Here is a 22,916-nt window from a genome sequence, read left to right on the forward strand (position 1 = left end):
AATGACCGATCGTTTCGCCAGATAAGACCCCATTCCTCAGCTGGGATCATTCAGAGCCCTTTGAAACGGCATTGATTTGAACTTCAACATTGTTTAGAGAAAAATCCTGAAATGTTTTCCTCAAAAAAAAAAAAAAATTTCTTTTCCACTGAAGAAAGAAAGACATGGACATCTTGGGTGACATTGGGGTGAGTAAATTATCAGGAAATTTTCATTTTTAGGTGAATTAATCCTTTAAATACAGAGTATAAGAAATTTAACTAAGTGCCTGATGTAGCACTTCAGTTAGTCTTTTCTCTTTCTGTCTTCAGTCTGTGTGGATGCAGTATTACAGAGAAACAGTGTCTCATCCTGACTTCAGCTCTGAAATCAAACCCATCACACCTGAGACAGCTGTACCTTCATAAGAATCAAATAAAAAACACAGGAGTGAATCACTTATGTGACGTACTGAAGGATTCACACTGTAAACTGGAGATATTGTGGTGAGGAAGATTAATTTAATCTAAACGAAAGGCAAGAGTTTTGGTATTTGACTGAAACAGAATTAAGATATTTGGTCTTATTTCTCCCAATGTAGGTTAAATTACTGTGATATGACGAATGAAGGTTGTTCTGCTGTGACTTCAGCTCTGAAATCAAACCCATCACACCTGAAAGAGCTAAGCCTGAGTGGGAATGAAATTAGAAACACAGGAGTGAATCACTTATGTGACCTACTGAAGGATTCATACTGTAAACTGGAGATATTGAGGTCAGTAACATTCACATACATCAATCATACAGTTGGTAGACAACCAGAATAATACTTTTACCGCCGCCGTTTCCGCAGTGGTAAAATTGGGGATGTGTATTTGCTGCCTTTTACCGCTCAGAGGCGCTATAATCACATACTTTGAAAAGTGTCAGTTTATTATCTCTATTGCGTAATCATTGAGAGCTGTAGCAGATAAATTCAAGAGAAACATTGTAGTTAAACGAATTCATACTCACAATACTGAAATTACAGTACAAATTTAGAACTGAAACAAATGTAGGCTTCTATTATTGGATCAAATTTAAGCAAAGTAGGCTAAACATTAACATTGTGTGCCCAGTTTTTCTATGATTTAGAAAGGCTACGCATGTCAATAGGTTATGCTTTAAATAGATTTATTTACTGAAACGGTGAAATAAATTATACTAAATGATTGTAAAATTAAAACATTGTCAGGACTTGCTAACCAATGTCAGTCAGCAGCATTTGTGTTTAAGCATTCTTTAAGAATTAAATAGGCTTACAGTAGGTTGTTATGATTAGCGTAATTTTCTTAAATAAATAATGGAAACATTTCAACATAAAACATTTTGCATGAGCATAAGACTTAGTTAAGCACATGCTCTTAAAGCGGTGTTCAGACGGGGTGTAACGATACGCGTATTCGTATTGAACCGTTCGGTACGAGGCTTTCGGTTCGGTTTTCGGTACGCATTTTCAAACCGAACGGTTCGTTGGACCATTTTTTCTTGCCAACCAAAATTTTGTTGTTTCAAATGTAGCCGCGTTGCGCGTGGCAAGCGACATGTGCCTCGCTGTGTTTCAACCGTTCTGAGTTCGAATCTCAGCGCTAAAAACATCTTCATAATTATGTCACTAGTTTAATATTTGTCAAAATATATATTTTTTGAAATGTTCATTTATTGATTCAAAACACTTTTCGGAGATTGTACTTTATTGTCTGTCATTTTTATTAATAGCTGTTTAGAAGATAACATTGCAGCCTGATGTTAACCGATGTTGGCCGACAGTGTTTGTTTTACCGTTCTTGATGCTCAAGTAGGTAACATATTATTAAAGTCAAGCGTTTTGTTGAATTAATAATGGCACATTAGGCCTACAACATAAATTTGCTCCAGTAGAGCCTCTGTTTCACTGCACAGACGACAAAACACGCACAGGCGATAACACACGATAAAGCTCATCTTTAATCTGCTAAATTATTGATTTGTGAATCATTCACGAAATTGAGATGACTGAAAGTGATAACCAACGAAATAAAAATTTCAAAACAGATCCATACATTGAACAAATCAGAAAAATACTCTTAACATTTTGTTGACTTGGCTACAAAAATAATAGACTAACTAAATAGTATTGCTTTCAATATAAAAACCAATGAAAATGTAAAAGAACACTAAAATTAAAACCCAATCGCACATTTCAAGGTTTAAATAAAGTCTCGAGGCAGTTTATTTATTTAAAACAAGGTTGCATCGAGTTTAGCGTTTTCCCTTTGCGATGCAAAGTGAGAAATACAGAATATTATTCTTGCGATATTTTAAATTTGTTTTGCCAAAGAAATTTCAGCTTTGCTGTGTACAATTAAAACAGTACAAAATGAAAATAGTACAAAGAAACAAATTAAGAACAGGCGTTTTTATTTGCCCCTCTCTCTCGGGATTATGGGGGGTGCTGGATGGCAGAGGCAGGCTAAATACACATAAATTGCGCAGATATTTACATAAATTAAAATAATAAAAAGAAATAAGACTAATTAAAACAGTTTAGAAAAATAAAAAATAAAATACAGTACAAACAGTCGGACGAACATTGGCACAGTGGTCATTCAGTAAATGCATAGTTAAACAGATGTGTTTTGAGTCTGGATTTGAATGTGACTACAGTAGGAGCACATCTGATCTCCTCTGGAAGCTGGTTCCAGCTGCGGCTGGCATAATAGCTAAAAGCGGACTCGCCATGCTTAGAGTGAACCCTTGGTATTTCTAGCTGATATGATCCTAATGATCTGAGTGATCTGTTGGGTTTATATTCAGTGAGCATATCTGCAATGTATTGAGGTCCTAGGCCATTGAATGATTTATATACCAGTAATAATACTTTAAAATCAATCCTAAATTTAACTGGGAGCCAGTGTAAAGACCTGAGGACTGGTGTGATATGTTCATATTTTCTGGTTCTGCTCAGAATCCTGGCGGCAGCGTTCTGTATGAGCTGCAACTGTCTTATGGTCTTTTTGGGAAGGCCAGTGAGGAGTCATTACAATAATCCACCCTGCTGGTGATGAAAGCATGAACAAGTTTCTCTAGGTCTTGTCTGGAAACAAAGCATCTAATTCTTGCAATGTTTTTCAGATGATAGTATGCTGATTTAGTTATTGCTTTGACATGACTACTGAAACTAAGGTCTGACTCTAGTGTCACACCAAGATTCCTGACTTGATGTTTAGTTGTTTGACCCCTGGAGTGAAGATATGCGTTCACCTTGAGAACTTCATCTTTGTTTCCAAACGCAATGACTTCAGTTTTGTCTTTGTTTAACTGAAGAAAGTTTTGACACATCCAACTGTTAACTTCATCAATGCATTGGCACAGGGAGTCAATGGGGCTGTAATCGTTAGGCGATAGGGCTAAGTAGAGCTGTGTGTCGTCTGCATAGCTGTGGTAAGCAATTTGGTTCTTTCTCATTATTTGGCTTATTGGGAGCATATACAGGTTGAACAGGAGTGGCGCAAGAATTGAGCCTTGAGGGACTCCGCATGTCATGGATGTCCACTCAGACTTATGGTCTCCTATACTCACATAATAACCTCTCCCATCTAAGTATGACCTGAACCATTTTAGGACTATCCCAGAAAGCCCCACCCAGTTTTCCAGCCTGTCCAGAAGTATGTTGTGATCGACAGTGTCAAATGCAGCACTGAGGTCGAGTAGTACCAGCACTGATAATTTGCCTGAATCAGTATTTAAGTGAATATCGTTTATTATCTTTAAGAGCGCTGTCTCTGTGCTGTGGTGCGGTCGGAAACCAGATTGAAAATTGTCAAAGTATCCATTCGAGCATAAGAATTTGTTCAGCTGATTGAAGACAACTTTTTCAATGATCTTGCCTATGAAAGGAAGATTTGAGATCGGCCTATAGTTGCTTAATATGGTCTTATCTAGATTGCTCTTTTTCAAGAGGGGCTTGACAACTGCAGTTTTTAGGGAGTTTGGAAAACTCCCAGAGAGAAGTGAAGCATTTACCACTTCTAGAAGATCTGCTTCTAAACTGTTTAACACACTTTTGAAAAAAGATGTGGGAAGTGTGTCAAGAGCACAGGTTGATGTTTTAAGGTGCTGTACGGTTTCTTCCAAAATTTTGCCATCAATTTCTTTGAAATCAGACATAGTAACTACTTTCTCAGGTGGTCTGATCTGTCTGACCCCAGTGCAACTCAAGGATGTGCTGATCACCTTTCTGATATTATTGATTTTCTCAGAGAAGAAAGAAGCAAACTCACTGCACTTGCTGTCTGAGAGCATTTCACTGGGAATCTGGCTTGGGGGGTTTGTCAGTCTCTCTACAGTAGCAAAAAGAGTGCGTGTGTTGTTTAAATTGCTGTTTATAATATTTGAGAAGAAAGTCTGTCTAGCTTTGCTTAGTTCCATATTGAAAGCATGAAGGCTGTCTTTGTAGATGTTATATAGGACTACAAGTTTTGTCTTCCGCCACATGCGCTCTGCTTTTCTGCATTGTCTTTTCATATTTTGCACTGCTGTTGATTTTCTCCAAGGTGCTTTTTGTCTGCCACTCTTCTTCCTGACTTTCACAGGAGCAATATCATCAATTACACCTTTGACTTTTGAGTTAAAAGAATCAAGGAGAAAATCAACAGAGTCTGCAGATATGCTTGGTGTTAAGGATATAGCCTTCATAAATAGTACACTGGTGTTCTCATTTAAGCATCTCTTCCTGACAGACACAGATCTAGCTTCAGTGGCAGGAGAGATCAATATATCAAAGAAGATACAGAAATGATCAGACAGTGCTACATCCTTAATAACAATCGATGAAATGTTTAGACCCTTACTGATAAGTAAATCTAGAGTGTGTCCACGATTGTGTGTGGGTCCATGTACATGCTGAGTCAGATCAAAAGTTTTTAAAACACTTTTGATTTATTTTGCCATATTGTTCTCTGCACTATCTATGTGGATGTTAAAATCTCCAGCAATGGCAAAACAGTCAAACTCTGAGGTAATTGTTGATAACAGTTCTGTAAAGTCCTCAGCAAAGGCTGGAGAGTATTTTGGAGGCCTGTAAATAATGATAAGTAAAATGCGTGGAGCACCTTTTAACACAGTACCCAGATATTCGAAAGAAGGGTAATTCCCAAATGATATTTGCTTACATTGATAGATATCTTTAAAAAGAGCAGCTAGACCCCCACCTCTCTTAACAGCTCTGCAGACACTCATAAAAGTAAAGTTAGGAGGGGCTGCTTCATTGAGGATTGTTGCACTGTAGCTGTCTTCTAGCCAGGTTTCATTTAGAAGCATAAAATCTAGGTTGTTTGTGGTTATTAAGTCGTTGACTAGAAGTGATTTATTTTTAAGTGAGCGAATGTTTAAAAGAGCTAACTTAACAGACTTACTTTTCTCCACAGCAATATTGGTTTGACGTGTAATAGGCACCAGATTAGTTTGGTTTGCTGTACGGCTATTGAAGGCCTTAGACTTTCTATCATGTAACAGAACAGCAATAGAGAAAGATACAGGCACACTGGGTTCCCGCTTGTTCTGTAAACATTTGAGAAAGTTACTGTTATCAAAACGGGGACCCGACACATATCACTGAGAGCTGGTATCAGTTGTTTTTGGTTCACCTCGAGCAGAAGGAGGAGGGTGTGGGCCCTGGCGTTGTGGCAGAGGCCGAAGAGCTCTCACAGGAGGAGGGGGAGGGCGAGCTGGGCCCGCAGGCTTTGGTGGCAGCGGTGCCTGTCTTTTTTTAGTTGGTATCTGGGGGCTTGCAGCAAAAGAGTGGGATAGTCTGGTTCCAGCATGCACCAGTTCTTCCATTTTCTGTGAGAAGCACAGTAGTGGCGTTGCAGGGGAGAGGGAAAAAGTGTCTGGTGAAAGGGGCTGTTGCTCTGGTGTTATAGGAGGCTGTGATATGCTGTCCTGGCTTCCCTGGCTGTTTTCCAGGAAGTCGTCCTTGGGTGCTGAATCTTCAAGCAGTTCTGATATGGCTGTCTGTGGTGAGCTCTGTGGGCAGGGCTCAGCTGAGATTGTGTCCGTGAGCAGAGGTTGTTGTGGCGGAGTGGTGTTATCATGTCCATTTTGCTGCTGAAGTGAAGTCCCCTGGTCATTCATACTGTGTCGAGGTGTGTGTGTGCCGTTCAGATTGAGTGGATTGGCACAAACCGCAGAAGGATGATTTAGGGAGAAGTAGATATTGTCCTTTAACACTCTTGAATCAAGTTTGTTTGGGTGATGGCCATCCCGATGACACAGTTGTCGTTGACTCCAGAAAAGATTGAAATTGTCAATGAAGTTCACTCCTTTTATATTGCAGGTTTTTTGCAGCCATGTATTAAGGCCAAGCAACCGTGAAAACCTGTTTGTTCCTCTTGCTGGTAGTGGTCCACTGATGAATGTCTGAACTTTCAGTCTTTTAAGTGTTTCAAAAAGTTCATTGAAATCCTTCTTAAGGAGTTCTGACTGCTTTTTATGAATATCATTCTTCCCCACATGTATGATGAGTCGATTTGCAGTCTTATGTTTCATCAGAATGTTCTGAAGTTCCCTGTTTACATCAGAAGTTGTTGCTTGTGGAAGGCAGCACGTAGTTGTATCCCTGCTGCTAATGTTTCTGATTATGGAGTCCCCCACTATCAGAGTCCTGGGCTCGGCTGCGCTCTGAGCTGAGTGCCGCTGTCTGCTCGACCTTGAGCGCCAGTTAGCATCAGTGTTAGCTACTGGCCCATTCAGTCTGTGTTCGATCACATTCATCACATTTGGGGATTCCTCATTTACATTCATTAGTACTTCAAATCTGTTCTCAAGATGTATAGGCAGTGGTAGCAGACCAGTGTTTGCAATCCTTGTCAGAGCTGTATCTGGAGTAGAGGATGCTACTGCGGTAATATGTGATGCTCGTGACAATCTGATGTCTCGAGTGCCTTTGGGTTTAGCTCCCTGTTTGTGCCATCGATTAGTAAGTCGATCGGCTTGTTTCTCTACCTGTCGAGGAGTACTAGTTTCATGGGACTCACCGGTATGCTGAGGGTGTCCATGACGAAGCTCTGTTGTGTGCTCCGTCTGGTTTGGTGGTCCCGTAAGTAACTTTGTTTCTAGAACTGCAATCCTTTGTAAAAGTCTGTGGCAGTTAGTGCAGCAAGTAAATTCCAGAAGAGGCATTTTCTCTTATCCTTGTAGGCAGTTGTGTTTTCCTTTCCCGGAATGTAAGCTGGTCGGGTAAAAGAATTCTCAGTTTTTGTAGTAATCCAAACTTTGTCGTATGAGCACTGTGCTGATTTGCTGAAGTTAAAATTAGGTGATAAAAGGAAATAAAATAAAGGAAATAAAATATAAAAAAAAAATAGGAGATAAAATGTAAAAGCGATAGAGCAAAGCGCGGAGCAGTAAGCAAGAGTGTCCGAACAGTAGCTGAGCAGGAAGTACCTAGATTAATCACACTTTTTTTCTGATTAATCACGGGTTATCACCTTACGTTTTTAAAATATTTTATAATGTAATAATTTCACAGTTAACCTCCAAATTAATGTAGAAACAACATAAAGACAGTATATTTTAAATATTTGTCTAACAGGTAGGAAATATACAGAAATTGAATAAAGCTATCAAACAGTTTGCACTGCGTACATTTTAAATTATAAATAGATTAATCCTTATTAAAGTTACAAAAGTTCTTTAGTCAAGAGCAGTCAGTGTTTTTCTCTGTTACCTTTGTTCTTTGATTAACTTCACTGATAAAAAGCTTTATTGGCTGCTGTCACTTTAAAACCAGCCGCTGCTGCAGAGACGCGGATCTCACACATCTCATTCTCTCACAACTCTTTGCCTTCATTTAAGACTTTATTTAACGAATTTAACAGTACGGTGGCCCAGTGTGTTATGGTGGCCCAGTAGTGCACAACACAACGGCATTTAAAAAGCAAACATAAGTTCACAACACAACGAAATTAAGCCACAACACAACGGAAAATCTACAACACAACGAAATAAAGCCACAACACAACGGAAATAAGCCACAACACAACGGAAATAATCCACAACACTACGGAAAATCTACAACACAACGAAATAAAGCCACAACACAACGGAAATGCTCCCGACCACTAGACGGCTCTCGGAGCGCGATAAAGTTAGTTTGACGCGCTACCACAGCGCTTGATCCCTGAGGGAACGTCTGCCAATTCCTCCAAGTTGTTAAAACGTATAATTTGTATTAATTAAAATTACTTTTAACATTCAAAAACAGACATGTTCAAAATCCAAAGCTTTATTGTATTTGATAGTAAACTGACTTAATACAGGTGACTTTTTTCCAATACCCTTCATGTATTTACAGTAAACAATAATTTTTTTTAGGAAATTTCTGTAAAAGTGTTTTTTCTTTTATCATGTTTCAAAGGTTGTAGTTTCTATTAACCAGACTGACTTACAACTGGTGAAATTGTGCCAATAGCTCCCTGTATGCACAGTACAAGATTTGTTTTTTATGCAGACATTAGGCCTAAATCAAGATTTTTTTCTTGTGGTTCCTAGTGACCAGACTGACTTATTATAGGTGAAATTGTGCCAATACCTTCCTATTTCACCAAATGGCTTTTATTTTTATTTATCAAATTATATTATAATAAATTATACGTTTTAACCATTTGGTGGAATTGCCAGACGTTCCCTTACGGATCATGCGCTGTGGTAGCGCGTTCAAGCATTCTCGAGTATAAATCAAATACACAGCTATAATTCATGTAGGTTATTTTGAAGTAATATTTTATGTCGATATACACTGTTAAAACTAATCGTGGTATTGATATATTAAGACTGCTGACTCTATAGAACAATGGCTAGGAAAACTAACTCTGAGAGCCCTCAAGTGGTCGGGAGCATTTCCGTTGTGTTGTGGCTTTATTTCGTTGTGTTGTAGATTTTCCGCTGTGTTGTGGCTTATTTCCGTTGTGTTGTAGATTTTCCGTTGTGTTGTGGCTTTATTTTGTTGTGTTGTGGCTTGTTTCCGTTGTGTTGTGATTTAATTTTGTTGTGTTGTGGCTTAATTTCGTTGTGTTGTGAACTTATGTTTGCTTTTTACATTTCGATGTGTTGTGCACTACTGGGCCACCATATTAAACTCTACAAAACCAGTTGAAACAACTGGATTGAACACTTCAAATGAAAAACCTTATACATTAGTTACAATATTTATAATTTAGATAGAGCCTACATTTGGACACATCAAGAGATTTATCCTGAAAGGAACTTTGCCTTTGCCCGCTCTTTTATGGGGTGAGATTTCGGTCACAATTCTGCGCGCGCAAGATCACATTTTGAGCGTGCAAAAGGGCATTTCGCACGCGCGTGAACTGAGTTTTGCGCAGAAATGTTTGTCTCGCAGATAAGAAAATATTGCGAGCGAACGAAAATCAATTTTGCATTTAAAATAAGTATTTGGATGTGCGCGGACGTTCTCTTTCGCGTGTGCAAAGTTTCACTTTCTTGCTCCTTTCATACCAGCCGTGAGCGCTCTCTAAGCGCAGACGGCTCGCTTGCTCAACACAACCCAACGTTACAATATGCCATAATTCCAGCCAATCAGAGATGAGACTGCTAAATTCTGATTGGCTGGCTTGAAAACCAATCACAAGACTCCCTGCATCACCGACTGCGGAAGAGAACTAGTGCAGTTGAGTTTATTATTTATGAAAAATATTCAAAAACTTCACTGTAATTCACTGTATTGTTGGCAAATTCAGTTCACACATCACTGCTGTCCTGATGGTTATACTACAACACTTATTTTGTATAAATATCGTTTTGCTTATTTTTTACGATTATTATTTATGAAAAATATTCAAAAACTTCACTGTAATTCACTGTATTGTTGGCAAATTCAGTTGACACATCACTGCTGTCCTGATGGTTATACAACAACGCTTATTTTGGGAAAAATATAGATTTTAAATTGTATATACTATTGTAAATGTAGAAGTTTTATGATTTTTATGAAAAATATTCAATAACTTCACTGTAATTTACTGTATTGTTGCCAAATTCAGTTCACACATCACTGCTGTCCTGAAGGTTATACAACAACACTTATTTTGGTAAAATATATATTTTAAATTGTATATACAATTACTGTAAATGTATAATTTTTATGATTTTTATGAAAAATATTCAATAACTTTACTGTAATTCACTGTATTGTTGCCAAATTCAGCTCACACATCACTGCTGTCCTGATGGTTATACTACAACACTTATTTTGGATTTTTTTTTTTTAAAGTTGTATACACAATTGTAAATTTATGATTTTTTAATGATTTTTATGAAAATATTCAATAACTTTGGACATCACATCAGTGATGTGTGAACTTAATTTGGCAACAATACAGTGAATTACAGTTATGTTATTGAATATTTTTCATAAAAATCATAATAATTATACATTTACAATTGTATATACAAATTAAAATATAAATTTTTCCCTAAAATAAGTGTTGTAGTATAACCATCAGGACAGCAGCGATGTGTGAACTGAATTTGGCAACAATACAGCGAATTACAGTGAAGTTATTGAATATGTTTCATAAAAATCATAAAAATTCTACATTTACAATTGTATATACAATTTAAAATATATATTTTGCCTAAATAAGAGTTGTAGTATAACCATCAGGACAGCAGTGATATGTGAACTGAATTTGGCAACAATACAGTAAATTAGAATATTTTTCATAAAAATCATAAAAAATCATAAATGTACAATTGTATATACAACTTAAAATATATTTTCCCCAAAATAAGTGTTGTAATATAACCATCAGGACAGCAGTGATGTGTGAGCTGAATTTGGCAACAATACAGTGAATTACAGTTATGTTATTGAATATTTTTCATAAAAATCATAAAAATTATACATTTACAATTGTATATATAATGTAAAATATACATTTTTCCCAAAATAAGTGTTGTAGTATAACCATCAGGACATCAGTGATGTGTCAACTGAATTTGCCAACAATACAGTGAATTACAGTGAAGTTTTTGAATATTTTTCATAAATAATGAACGTACTCGGTTACTAACGTAACCTCGGTTCTCTCTAGAAGAGGGAACGAGTACTGCGTTCGTAGAACGCTGCGGGAAAAGTCTCTTTTCACGAAATACTGAAGCAAAATTATCCTTAATTTTCATATTTGTAAAACGCATTGCAGCAGTGCACAGCCATGGCGAGACGGCTCGCTCACTCATTGGCTGTTCTGCGGCAACTGCATGAGCCTATCGAGCGAGGGCTGATGCAATATCAGACCAATGAGAGCGCTTCGCGCGCTCCTCGTCACATCCCGCCGAAACGGGTGTGGCCATCCCCTATAAAAGGAGCTCGAGTAGGCTGATTCAACTGGTTTTCATCGCCGAAGCGAACCAGAGCGAACCGCGCGCACGGCAGGGAACGCAGTACTCGTTCCCTCTTCTAGAGAGAACCGAGGTTACGTTAGTAACCGAGTACGTTCTCTTACGAGAGTTCTCTCGTACTGCGTTCGTAGAACGCTGCGGGAACCACTTGTAAGACGCCGTGCGTGCTGGGATGAGAAAACACCGACCACTGGAAGCTAGTCCAGGTATACAGTGCATAATCACCCGGTAGACTTCGGAGAGTCTGGAGGGGGGGGGGGGGACAACCACCCTCAGATAGCTGCGTCCTAAGACGCGATATAACATCACATAGGCAGGGGGAGGCCTGGCTAATGTGGGAAATGTGGGTCTTACGCAAATTTTTGCCCAGATATATGCGCCCCTAGGCGCGAAACAGCGCCACATAGGCAGGGGAAAAACCTGGCTGATGTGGGAGATGTGGGTCTTACGTAATTTCGCCCAATGGATGCGCCCTTAAGCGCGATACAACGTCACATAGGCAGGGAGAGCCTGGCTAATGTGGGAAATGTGGGACTTACACACTTTCGCCCAAATAGGTGCGTTCTAGACGCGATATAGCATCACATAGGCAGGAGGGAGCCTGGCTAATGTGGGAAAACATGGGTCTTACACAATTCTGCCCAGAGAACTTCGGCGGCGCTGTGCGTCTGCGATATCAGTGCCGTGTTCAGACAGCTGACTCGAATACGCCGAAAACACTTGGCTTGCAAGTGCGGTGAAGTATTCGGTGGCGTTGTGCGCCTGCGAAATCAGTGTCGTGGTAGACAGCTGATACGGCTAAACCGAAAACAACCTGGCCTGCAAGGCGGGAACTTCTAGGTTGTAGAACCTTATGAATGTAGACGGCGAGGCCCAGCCCGCCGCCGTACATATTTCCTGTAAGGAAATCCCGCTAGACCAGGCCCACGATGAGGCAACGCCTCTCGTGGAATGCGCTCTAATGCCCAACGGGCACTGAAGGCCCTTGGTAGTATAAGCCATTGTTATGGCGTCAACCACCCATCTGGACAGGCTCTGTTTCGAAACAGCCGTTCCTTTGGAACGTCCACTGAACGAGACAAAGAGCTGCTCCGTCTGTCTGAAGGCAGCGGAGCGGGACACATAAGCTCTTAACGCCCTAACGGGGCAAAGACAGCTCGAGTCCCCTTCCTCGTTTGACCCCGGCAGGGCAGACAGGGAAATAACCTGAGCCCTAAACGGAGTGTTGAGGGATTTCGGCACGTAGCCGTGCTTAGGTTTGAGTATGACTTTGGAGTCATTGGGCCCAAACTCCAAGCACGTTGGACTCACAGAGAGCGCGTGCAGATCGCCTATGCGCTTCACCGAAGCGAGGGCCATCAAAAACACCGTTTTGAAAGACAGATGTTTGAGGCTAACAGATTGGATAGGCTCAAAGGGGGGGCCTTTCATGGCTGCCAAGACCGTAGAAAGGTCCCACACCGGGACTGAGGGAGGTCTGGGGGGATTCAGCCTCCTAGCTCCCCTGAGGAAGCGGATGACTAAATCGTTCCTACCCAGTGACTGGCCTGGCGTTGCTGTCGAGCACGCTGCGATAGCCGCCACATAGACTTTGAGCGTGGAAGGGGATCTGCCCTTATCCAACAGCTCTTGTAGGAAGGAGAGAACCTCCGTCACCTCACACTCGAGGGGTGACAGGCCCCGAGCTGTACACCAGCTGGAGAAAACCGACCACTTCGAGGCATAAAGCCGCCTGGTGGAAGGCGCTCTAGCCTGAGTGATGGTGTTCAGCACTCCATCCGTGAGGCTAACGGGTAACCGTTGAACGTCCACGCATGAAGGGACCACAGCTCTGGGTGTGGGTGCCAAATCGAGCCCCTGGCCTGCGAGAGGAGATCTCTCCTCAATGGCACTGGCCATGGAGCGGAGTCTGCTAACTGCATCAGGACTGGAAACCAGGCTTGGTTGTCCCAGAACGGTGCTATAAGCAGTACTGGGCATTTCACTTCCCTGACTCGCTCCAGCACCTGAGGTAGGAGGGAGACTGGGGGAAACGCGTATAGCGGGCAGTGCGGCCACTTGTGGGACAGCGCGCTGTCGTTCTTTGAAAAGAACACGGGGCAATGAGCGTTTTCTGGGGACGCGAATAGGTCCACCTCCGCTCTGCCGAATCTCTGCCACAACAGCCGGACTGTTTGTGGGTGTAGAGACCATTCGCCTGTGGGAACATTGTTCCTGGACAGCCTGTCTGGACCCAGGTTGAGTGTCCCGGGCACATGCACCGCTCTCAGCGAGCTCAGGTTGCGCTGAGCCCATATTAGGAGGCGCTCGGCCAGCCTGTAAAGGGAACTGGAACCGAGGCCGCCTTGGCGATTTATGTAGGACACCACGGCCGTGTTGTCCGAGCGGACTACGACGTGTTGGTCCTTGATGTGGGGACAAAAGCGCGTCAGCGCGTTGTGAACTGCTAGCATTTCCAGGCAGTTGATATGATGGAGCTTTTCTCGTTCTGACCAGAGGCCAAAGAACGGCCTGCCCTCGAGCAGCGCTCCCCATCCCGAGGTGGATGCGTCCGTAGACACCACTTTCACTCTCGAGGAAGTCCCCAGGCTTACACCTGAACGGTACCAATCGCCCGCCGCCCATGGTCTCAGGGCTGCTGCGCAGTCTAGATCGACTTTGAGGCGCAATCGGCTGAGTGCCCACGCTCCGCGTGGCACTCGCGCTTTCAACCAGAACTGCAGAGGGCGCATGCGAAGCAGGCCCAGCTGGAGAACTGATGATGCTGAGGCCATGAGGCCCAGCATCCTCTGAAAACGTTTGAGCGGGATAATCGCACCGCAGCTGAAGGACCTCGCTGCGTGCTGTATGCGCAGCGCGCGCTGTTGCGACAGCCGCGCCGTCATAGAACGAGAGTCCAGAACGATGCCCAGAAACGAAATAGTTTGGCTGGGGTTCAAGGAGCTCTTCGTCCAATTGATCGTGATACCAAGATTCTCGAGGTGATCGAGTAACATGGTTCTGTGCTCCACGAGCTGAGATCGTGATTGAGCTATGATCAGCCAGTCGTCCAAATAGTTCAGCACTCGCATGCCCCTGAGTCTGAGGGGGGCGAGCGCTGCGTCCATGCACTTCGTAAATGTACGGGGTGCCAGGGACAAGCCGAATGGCAGGACTGTATACTGGTATGCCCGACCCTCGAAGGCGAATCTCAAGAATCGCCTGTGGCGTGACGCTATCTGTATTTGGAAATACGCGTCCTTTAGATCTATCGACATAAACCAGTCTTCTCGGCGAATGTGCGCGAGGATTTTGCTGGTTGTGAGCATTTTGAAACTGCGTTTCACTAAAGCTCTGTTTAGTCGTCTTAGATCTAGTATGGGTCTGATACCACCGTCCTTTTTGGGGACTAGGAAGTATCTGCTGTATAGCCCCCCTTCGCTTTGAGCTTGGGATACATGTTGTATCGCCCCTTTGCTCAACAGTTTTGATATTTCGGCGCGAAGCAGGTGTGCTACTTCTGAATTCACCGTAGTTTCGACGCGCGCTGTGAAGCGTGGAGGGCGCCGACAAAACTGTAGCGAGAAGCCTCTCTTTATAATGTCTAGCACCCAGTCCGAAACCCCTGGAAGCGCGGCCCATGCGTCTGCATGGCCGGCTAGGGGTTGGATGCGAAGCGCGCTCTGTTCGCTGTGCGACGGCGGCGCTTCGGGGCGCGCTAGCATAGGCGTTACGCCTGTGACATTTGAGGCGGGGAGCGCGCATAGTACAGCGGGCAACACGCTCATCCTCGACCCCGCTACAGTGTTTATCTGAACGAGGGAGGTCTGAGAAGGTCTCATGGGACTCATGCAGCCTACAAGTGAACGTGGGCGGGGACCGGGCACGTTTACTGCTTTGGCCGCGCTGTCTGCTTGAACAGAGCGGGTGCTCACAGGTCCCGTTTTACAGGGAGCCTGTGGCTTGCCAGACATAGCGTTTGTGGGCACTGGGAAGTGGGCACTTTGACTATGTTTGTGGCGCGATCGAACTGCGTCGATCTTATGAGTACGGGCCCTGTGTGCAGGGCTGTGCTTGTGTGTAGGGATGGGCACAGGGAAGTGGGCATCAACACTACATTTATAGCACCATCGGCCTTGGCCGGGACACCAGAAAATACACTCTTTTCGGGATTTATCTGGGTAGCCGTAAAAACGGCTTTTGTGTGCAGGCAAGCGGGCAGCTGTGCGGGCTTGTGCTCTGCTGAGAACGCTGAAGCAGTCGCAATTCCTGGGACTGAGACAGCGGTGCGCTTTGGTGAGGGCCCGGTCGCAACGGGGCTTACACACCTGCGCTTTCCTAGGCGTGCTAGGACTTCTTTGGGGCTTCCGGCTTCAACACAACCCTTGGTCGCGGCCCGCGGTGAGTGGGGCGGCGGCTGGTAGAGCGAGAGCGAGGGCGTGAGCTGCGCTGCTGTCGCTGAGAGGGGGCGGCCGGAGGCTGAGGCTGTGAGCTCCGAGGGGCCTGTTTCTCACGCCCCGCTGCGGAACTGGAGCGCTTCGGCAGGAAGTGCTTGAATGCCTGTGACGCTTTCTGGGCTTCGGAAAATCTCTCCACGAACTCGGAGAGAGAAGATCCAAAGAGGCCAGCGGAGGATAGCGGGGCGTCGAGGAACGCGTTGCGCTCTGCATCAGCCATCTCCGTGAGCGTCAGCCACAAATGCCTCTCGGCTACGGTAGCGGAAGCCATACAGCGTCCCATGGCTTGTGCTGCAGCCTTGGTAGCGCGGAGGGAAAGATCCGACGCGCTTCTCAGGTCCGTGATGCAGATAGCTTCAGGTCCTATCTCGTCCAGTTTGCGGAGGAGATCGCCTTGGAACACCTGAAGCGTGGCCATGGTGTGCAGGGCCGATGCCGCCTGCCCAGCGGCGGAGAAGATCCGCGCGAGCAGCGACGACGTCATGCGGCAGGCTTTCGACGGCAGCACTGGCTTAGTCCGCCGTCCAGCAGAGGGCGGGCAAAGGTGGGCTGCTATCGCCTGTTCCACCGGCGGCAGAGTGAGGTAGCCTCGATCCTGAGCATTATCCAGGGAGGAAAATGCTGGGGATACAGACGAACGTGTTCGTGCAGAAAAGGGAGCGTTCCAGGCCTTCGCCACTTCTTCATGAAGCTCAGGAAGAAACGGAGCGGGCTTAGACACAGGAGAAGAACGCTCACCAGGGAGGAAGCTACCATCAAGCCGGGTGCGCGAGGGGAGTTCCGGTGCAGACCACTCGAGGCCGAGGCTCGCCGCGGCCAACGCGAGTACTCGCATGAGCTCCCTCTCGATGCTAGCTCTAGCCGAGGGCTTTCGGGCAGGAGGCGTGAGATCCGCAGAGCTCGCCCAGTCCTCACTGCCTGAAGCTAGCAGAGAGCAGGAATCCTTATCGACCGACTCGGCTTCAGAAACAACTTCCTCAGATGAAGCGGCGGCAGACTGCGGGCGCTGAGCATCGGGAAGTGCTCCGGGGGAAGCCGGCGAAGCTGGCGGGCGAGCCGGCGAGCTTTGTCGGGAAGAGGAGGGTTCCGGGGCCCGCTGCGAGCGGCGCTTCTTGCGGCGCGGCACCGCGGCGGGGGGCGCAGGCTCGGAGAAATGTGCCAGGCGAGTCCGCAGAGTCACCATCGGCAAAAGCTCGCAGTGAGGGCAACCGCCGTCAGCGAGCGCGAGCGCTGCGTGATCTTCGCCCAGGCAGGAGACGCAAATAACGTGGCGGTCTCCCTCGGTGAGCGGGGCTCGGCACGAGCCACAGGATGGCATCTTGATAAAGACGCGGCTCTTTTAGGGGTGAGTGTTCGGGGAACACTGCACACACACACACAGAACAGAGCAGGTAAAGGATATGAAGCGCCGGAAAGCGCAGCAGGTACGGCAGTAGAGGCGGCGAAGGCCAGCGGCTTCAAGGGCTCGTCCCGCTGAAAAGCTTGCCTCGACGACGCTTGCTTCTCCGTGATCCAGCGATGCGTGAGCTTCGCTGAAGAGATGAAAATCAGTTGAATCAGCCTACTCGAGCTCCTTTTATAGGGGATGGCCACACCCGTTTCGGCGGGATGTGACGAGGAGCGCGCGAAGCGCTCTCATTGGTCTGATATTGCATCAGCCCTCGCTCGATAGGCTCATGCAGTTGCCGCAGAACAGCCAATGAGTGAGCGAGCCGTCTCGCCATGGCTGTGCACTGCTGCAATGCGTTTTACAAATATGAAAATTAAGGATAATTTTGCTTCAGTATTTCGTGAAAAGAGACTTTTCCCGCAGCGTTCTACGAACGCAGTACGAGAGAACTCTCGTAAGAGAACTCAACTGCACTAGTTCTCTTCCGCAGTCGGTGATGCAGGGAGTCTTGTGATTGGTTTTCAAGCCAGCCAATCAGAATTTAGCAGTCTTATCTCTGATTGGCTGGAATTATGGCATATTGTAACGCTGGGTTGTGTTGAGCAAGCGAGCCGTCTGCGCTTAGAGAGCGCTCACGGCTGGTATGAAAGGAGCAAGAAAGTGAAACTTTGCACACGCGAAAGAGAACGTCCGCACACATCCAAATATTTATTTTAAATGCAAAATTGATTTTCGTTCGCTCACAATATTTTCTTATCTGCGAGACGAACATTTCTCCGCAAAACTCAGTTCACGCGCGTGCGAAATGCCCTTTTGCACGCTCAAAATGTGATCTTGCGCGCGCAGAATTGTGACCGAAATCTCACCCCATACTCTTTAAGATAAAATCCGATCATCAGGCTGGCTATCCGACCCTCTCCATATGAAAGAGGAGTGTTTATCACCTTGTCCTGCACCCCCACGATAAAGCCACAGAACTGTCCCTGCAAACCCCCCACAGGCTAAAAAGAGAGGAGCATCTGAGACTGACTTAAAACAAAGAGAAGTCGCAAATTCACACTTAAATATTGTAGACATTAGCATTATTAAAGTGTTAATAATGAAGGTAATAAATAATTTAGGTTTTGTTGTCATAAAAGTTTATTAACTATATATTTAAGTATTTCAATGATGAAGAATTAAAATGCTACTTTGGTTTAGGCCAGCTTTTTCCAAGCAAAACGAAATACAAACTTCAAACTCATGTTCATTTGTTGTCATGAACTAAATGTTAAACTCAATATTCAATTCCACAGGGATCTTTGGATCCTTACAACCAGGGTGCGATTTGTGAATAAAGCAGAAGGGGGAAGTGTTTTTATTTTATTTTATTTTATTTTTTTATCTCAAACGAAGCTGGGTATTTCGTGCTGCTGTTAAACTAAATAAGATTTATAGAATAAATATGAACTTAAATGAAACAATATCGCAACATGTTGACAAAAAAAATAAAAATGTAAAAATATTAGAGCATACATTTTATTAGAGCGAAATTTTCACTCTTGTCCTTTCCTCATGTTGTGAAATGTAGTTTGCGGACCAGATAGTGTTGTCAGTGATTCTTCCTATTGTAAAGTCATTCAATGTGTAACCAAACCGATCCATCGTGCAGTGAACACAGCAGCAACTGAAAGTTACCCCAGATAGTCGTGCAGTGTGGAAAGAACAGTGATCTGACCACTTGGCCCTTTATGATTTGATTCAGTTGTTCACTTTCGTTTTGAACGTTCCTACAAATGGTGTCTCCTCTGCCATTGAAGGGCGCAAAAAAAGCAGTTTGAAATTTGTCCTTTATTCGTTATGAAGATGCTATAACTTTGCAGAATTAATATTTTCTTTTTCTCATTTCTCCAAATGTAGTTTCAGATATTGTGATATTACAGATGAAGGTTGTTCTGCTCTGACTTCAGCTCTGAAATCAAACCCATCACACCTGAAAGAACTGGACCTGAGTGGGAATAAACTAGGAGACTCTGGAGTGAAAAACCTCAGTGATCTACTGATGAACCCAGAATGCAAGCTGGAGAAACTAGTGTTAGTATCATTATACTGTACAGCAGTTACTGTGAGATAACAGTTCACTGTTTATTTTAAGACAACAGGACTCAAGTAATAGTGTTTTTAACTCTGCACCTTCTGTTACACTTTATTTTAAATGTTTTTAACTAAGTAATAAATCTTAGTGTACCAGTATATATTTAAATTTTTCTCACAACCTCATTTTTATACACATAAAATTCAATATGGAGTCTAACCTGACTAAGGTCTATTGTGTTAAAGTTGAAGAATTTGATACAATGTACTGATTGTGTAAATGTCGTTCTGCAGAAATCTGCTGCTACAATAAAGAGTAAAGAAAACTGAATCGACATCTTCCAGCATACAGAACTAGTGTGACATCCTTAAAAACAGTATCAGAAATTAAACTAGTGACTGATGTAGCTCTTCAGTTTGTCTTTTCTCTTTCTGTCTTCAGTCTGTGGAGTTGCAGAATTACAGAGGAACAGTGTCTCATCCTGATTTCAGCTCTGAAATCAAACCCATCTCACCTGAGAGAGCTGGACCTGAGTGTGAATGAAATAAGAAACACAGGAGTGAATCACTTATGTGACGTACTGAAGGATTCACACTGTAAACTGGAGAGACTGAGGTCAGTAACATTCACATACATCAGTCATAAATCCAATTGAGCATCCTTATGCCCTTCTTACTCTGATAGTCCTTGAAATGGAACTTTACGGGCGTCAGTGTTTTTGTGTGTCACAATGAAGCGGTTTGGAACGCACTTGGTGAAGAAAAAGACAATGTAATTTCCTCATTATCTTCACTGGGAATGTTACCATGACAATGCAGTATGGCGTCCAGAAGCCCATTAGCTTACAGTAATATATGATTGTTGCAAATAAATATACATTTTATAATGAAGCTTTTAGTGTGTGTGTGTGTGTGTGTGTGTGTGTGTTGTGGGTGTGTGTATGTGTGTGCATGAGTGTGTGTGTGCGTGCGTGCGTGTGAGAGAGAGATTGTGTGTAAGTGTGAAAGAGTGCAAGAGTGAGTTTTGTGTTTCTACTCCTGCCATTTCCACACGAGGTTGCAATTCTTAAATGTGATCTAACAAAGGTAAAGATAAATTAGTAACCATATTACTATTACTAATATTGTAACTATTACTGTAACTAATATTACTATTACTATGTGTGTGTCACAAATTTTGATCATGTGTTTACTCAAACTCTTCCGTCATCTGTCTTTTAAATGAATCACAAGGATTTGTCACCCTGGGTCACATGACCATAAATTATAAAAGTGTAATGTAAAATTAAAAAGTGACCACGATGCATGTACCCTTTGTTAACAGACTTGTGGAAATGCCCTTCAGGAAGGGATTTAGTTGTTCACTTTCGTTTTGAGCGTCCCTACAGATCGTGTCTCCTCTGCCATTGAAGGGCGCAAAAAATCAGTTTGAAATTTGTCCTTTATTTGTTTTGAAGATTCTATAACTTTGCAGAATGAAGATTTTCTTTTTCTCATTTCTCCAAATGTAGATTAAGCTGCTGTAAATTGACAGATGAAGGTTGTTCTGCTGTGACTTCAGCTCTGAAATCAAACCCATCACACCTGAGAAAGCTGGACCTGAGCGGGAATAAACTAGGAGACTCTGGAGTGAAAAACCTCAGTGATCTACTGATGAACCCACAATTCAAGCTGGAAAAACTACAGTTAGTAATATTATCCTGTACAACAGTTATTGTGAGATTACAGTTTATTTTAAAGATCCCAAATTGTACATCTTTCTGAAGTTTTATTGTAGATTTTGTTGTCCTTAAGATTATATATTTGCTACATAAGTACCAAAAGACATCACAATATAAATTTTACAGCTCCTTTCTCAGGAGCTCTGCCAAGAACAGGTCAATTTTGGCCTATCTACTTAATATTCATGAGCCCTATCTTCTGATTGGCCTGTTGTTTTCTGAGTGACCCACCATTGGTGGGGGTGGTGACTGGTGGGGGTAGTTCTGACATAATATTTATACGGAAGTCACAAGAGCTCGTGAAAAGGCACAGCTACTTTATGCAGGCTGTGAGCATTTGTCTGTGGATCAACTTTTTTGAAACTTATATGGTAGTTTCATAGACCCTAGACTTCTGTTATCATGAAAAAAGCCAGGAAATTTCAGCTCTGACAATATGGGACCTTTAAGACAACAGGACTCAAGTAATAGTGTTTATAGCTCTGCACCTTCTGTTACACTTTATTTTAAATGTCTTAGTAATAGTAATAAATCTTAGTACACTGCTATATATTAAACATTTTTCTAAAAGCCTAATTTTCATCCACATAAAATTAAATATTTCATCTAACCTGACGATGGTCTATTGTGTTAAATTTGAAGAATGTAATGATTGTGTAAAGGTGGAAAAGAAATCTACTGCTACGATAAATAGTACAGAAAAGAGACATAAAAGAAAAACGAAAGATAATAAACAACATCTTCCAGGACACAGAACTATTGTGACAGTTGAAAACAGAGTATGGGAATTAAACTGAGTGTCGGATGTAGAAGTTCAGTTAGGTGGTTCACATTGATCTGAGTCATTGTCTTTTCTCTTTCTGTCTTCAGGCTGTGGAGATGCAGTATTACAGAGAAACAGTGTCTCATCCTGACTTCAGCTCTGAAATCAAACCCATCTCACCTGAGAGATCTGGAGCTCAGTAAGAATAAACTAGAAAACACAGGAGTGAATCACTTGTGTGACGTACTGAAGGATTCACACTGTAAACTGGAGAGATTGAGGTCAGTAACATTCACATACAACAATATTACTATCCCTGTAGTTCAGAATCATGTGCTTATGAGATCCACATCAGTTCTTTGACTCTTTCCTTTTGCAAGATCTGTGGAATCTAATAACACACACACACACACACACACACACGCGTTATTAATCTGAGAGTTTAGATAAAACAGATCAATCTTCCAAACCGTGGCTGTACTCAAATACACTTTGATGAACCTGTAATATTGAACTGTATTTTTAGAGCTGTTTGTATGGATTTCATGGGAAATTACTTGCATCATACACACTTATACAGAGAAAAGTAACTCCGAGTTATTTTTATTTTTCACCACTAGACAAGTGTAGTGTAGTGTAGCGATAAAGAGATACTCAACCCAAAACTGAAAGTTTCATCATTTACATTCCTTAATGCCATCTCAGATGTATGAGTTTATTCAGATGAACAAGATTTTTAGATAAATAATCTGTCTCTATTATATTATATTATATTATATTATATTATATTATATTATATTATATTATATTATATTATATTATATTATATTATATTATATGTACTGGACCTCCAAAGATGACACTTCATAAACCACACAAAGCACACACAACAGTTATCCATACGACCCCAGTTGATAAAAAGAAATAAACGATAGGTGTTTGTGAGAGAAATAGTATTTTAAACTTTTCAAACAATAAACCATCATATCTATAAACCAACTGTAACCTTGTGTGGAGGATCTCTTTAACAAACACTTCAACAGTTTAAACCAAGACACTTTGAAAAGTCTCTCCTGAAAAGACAGTTTACAGTGTATTTGTGAAACATATTT

General features: G+C 42.8%; 1 protein-coding gene across 1 annotated transcript in view; it reads left to right on the forward strand.

Annotated features, from left to right (window-relative positions):
- LOC308702502 (NACHT, LRR and PYD domains-containing protein 3-like) overlaps positions 1–22,916 on the forward strand; it is a 51,379-nt gene that overhangs the window by 25,997 nt on the left and 2,466 nt on the right. The window contains exons 13-18 of the mRNA XM_081385403.1: positions 312–485; positions 581–754; positions 19,147–19,320; positions 19,763–19,936; positions 20,832–21,005; positions 21,912–22,085. Of these exons, the coding sequence (XP_081241529.1) occupies positions 312–485; positions 581–754; positions 19,147–19,320; positions 19,763–19,936; positions 20,832–21,005; positions 21,912–22,085 (1,044 nt within the window). The remainder of the gene's footprint in view (positions 1–311; positions 486–580; positions 755–19,146; positions 19,321–19,762; positions 19,937–20,831; positions 21,006–21,911; positions 22,086–22,916) is intronic.

The sequence above is a fragment of the Scardinius erythrophthalmus genome (assembly GCF_964197995.2).
Source record: "Scardinius erythrophthalmus genome assembly, chromosome: 14".
Lineage (NCBI taxonomy): Eukaryota > Metazoa > Chordata > Actinopteri > Cypriniformes > Leuciscidae > Scardinius > Scardinius erythrophthalmus.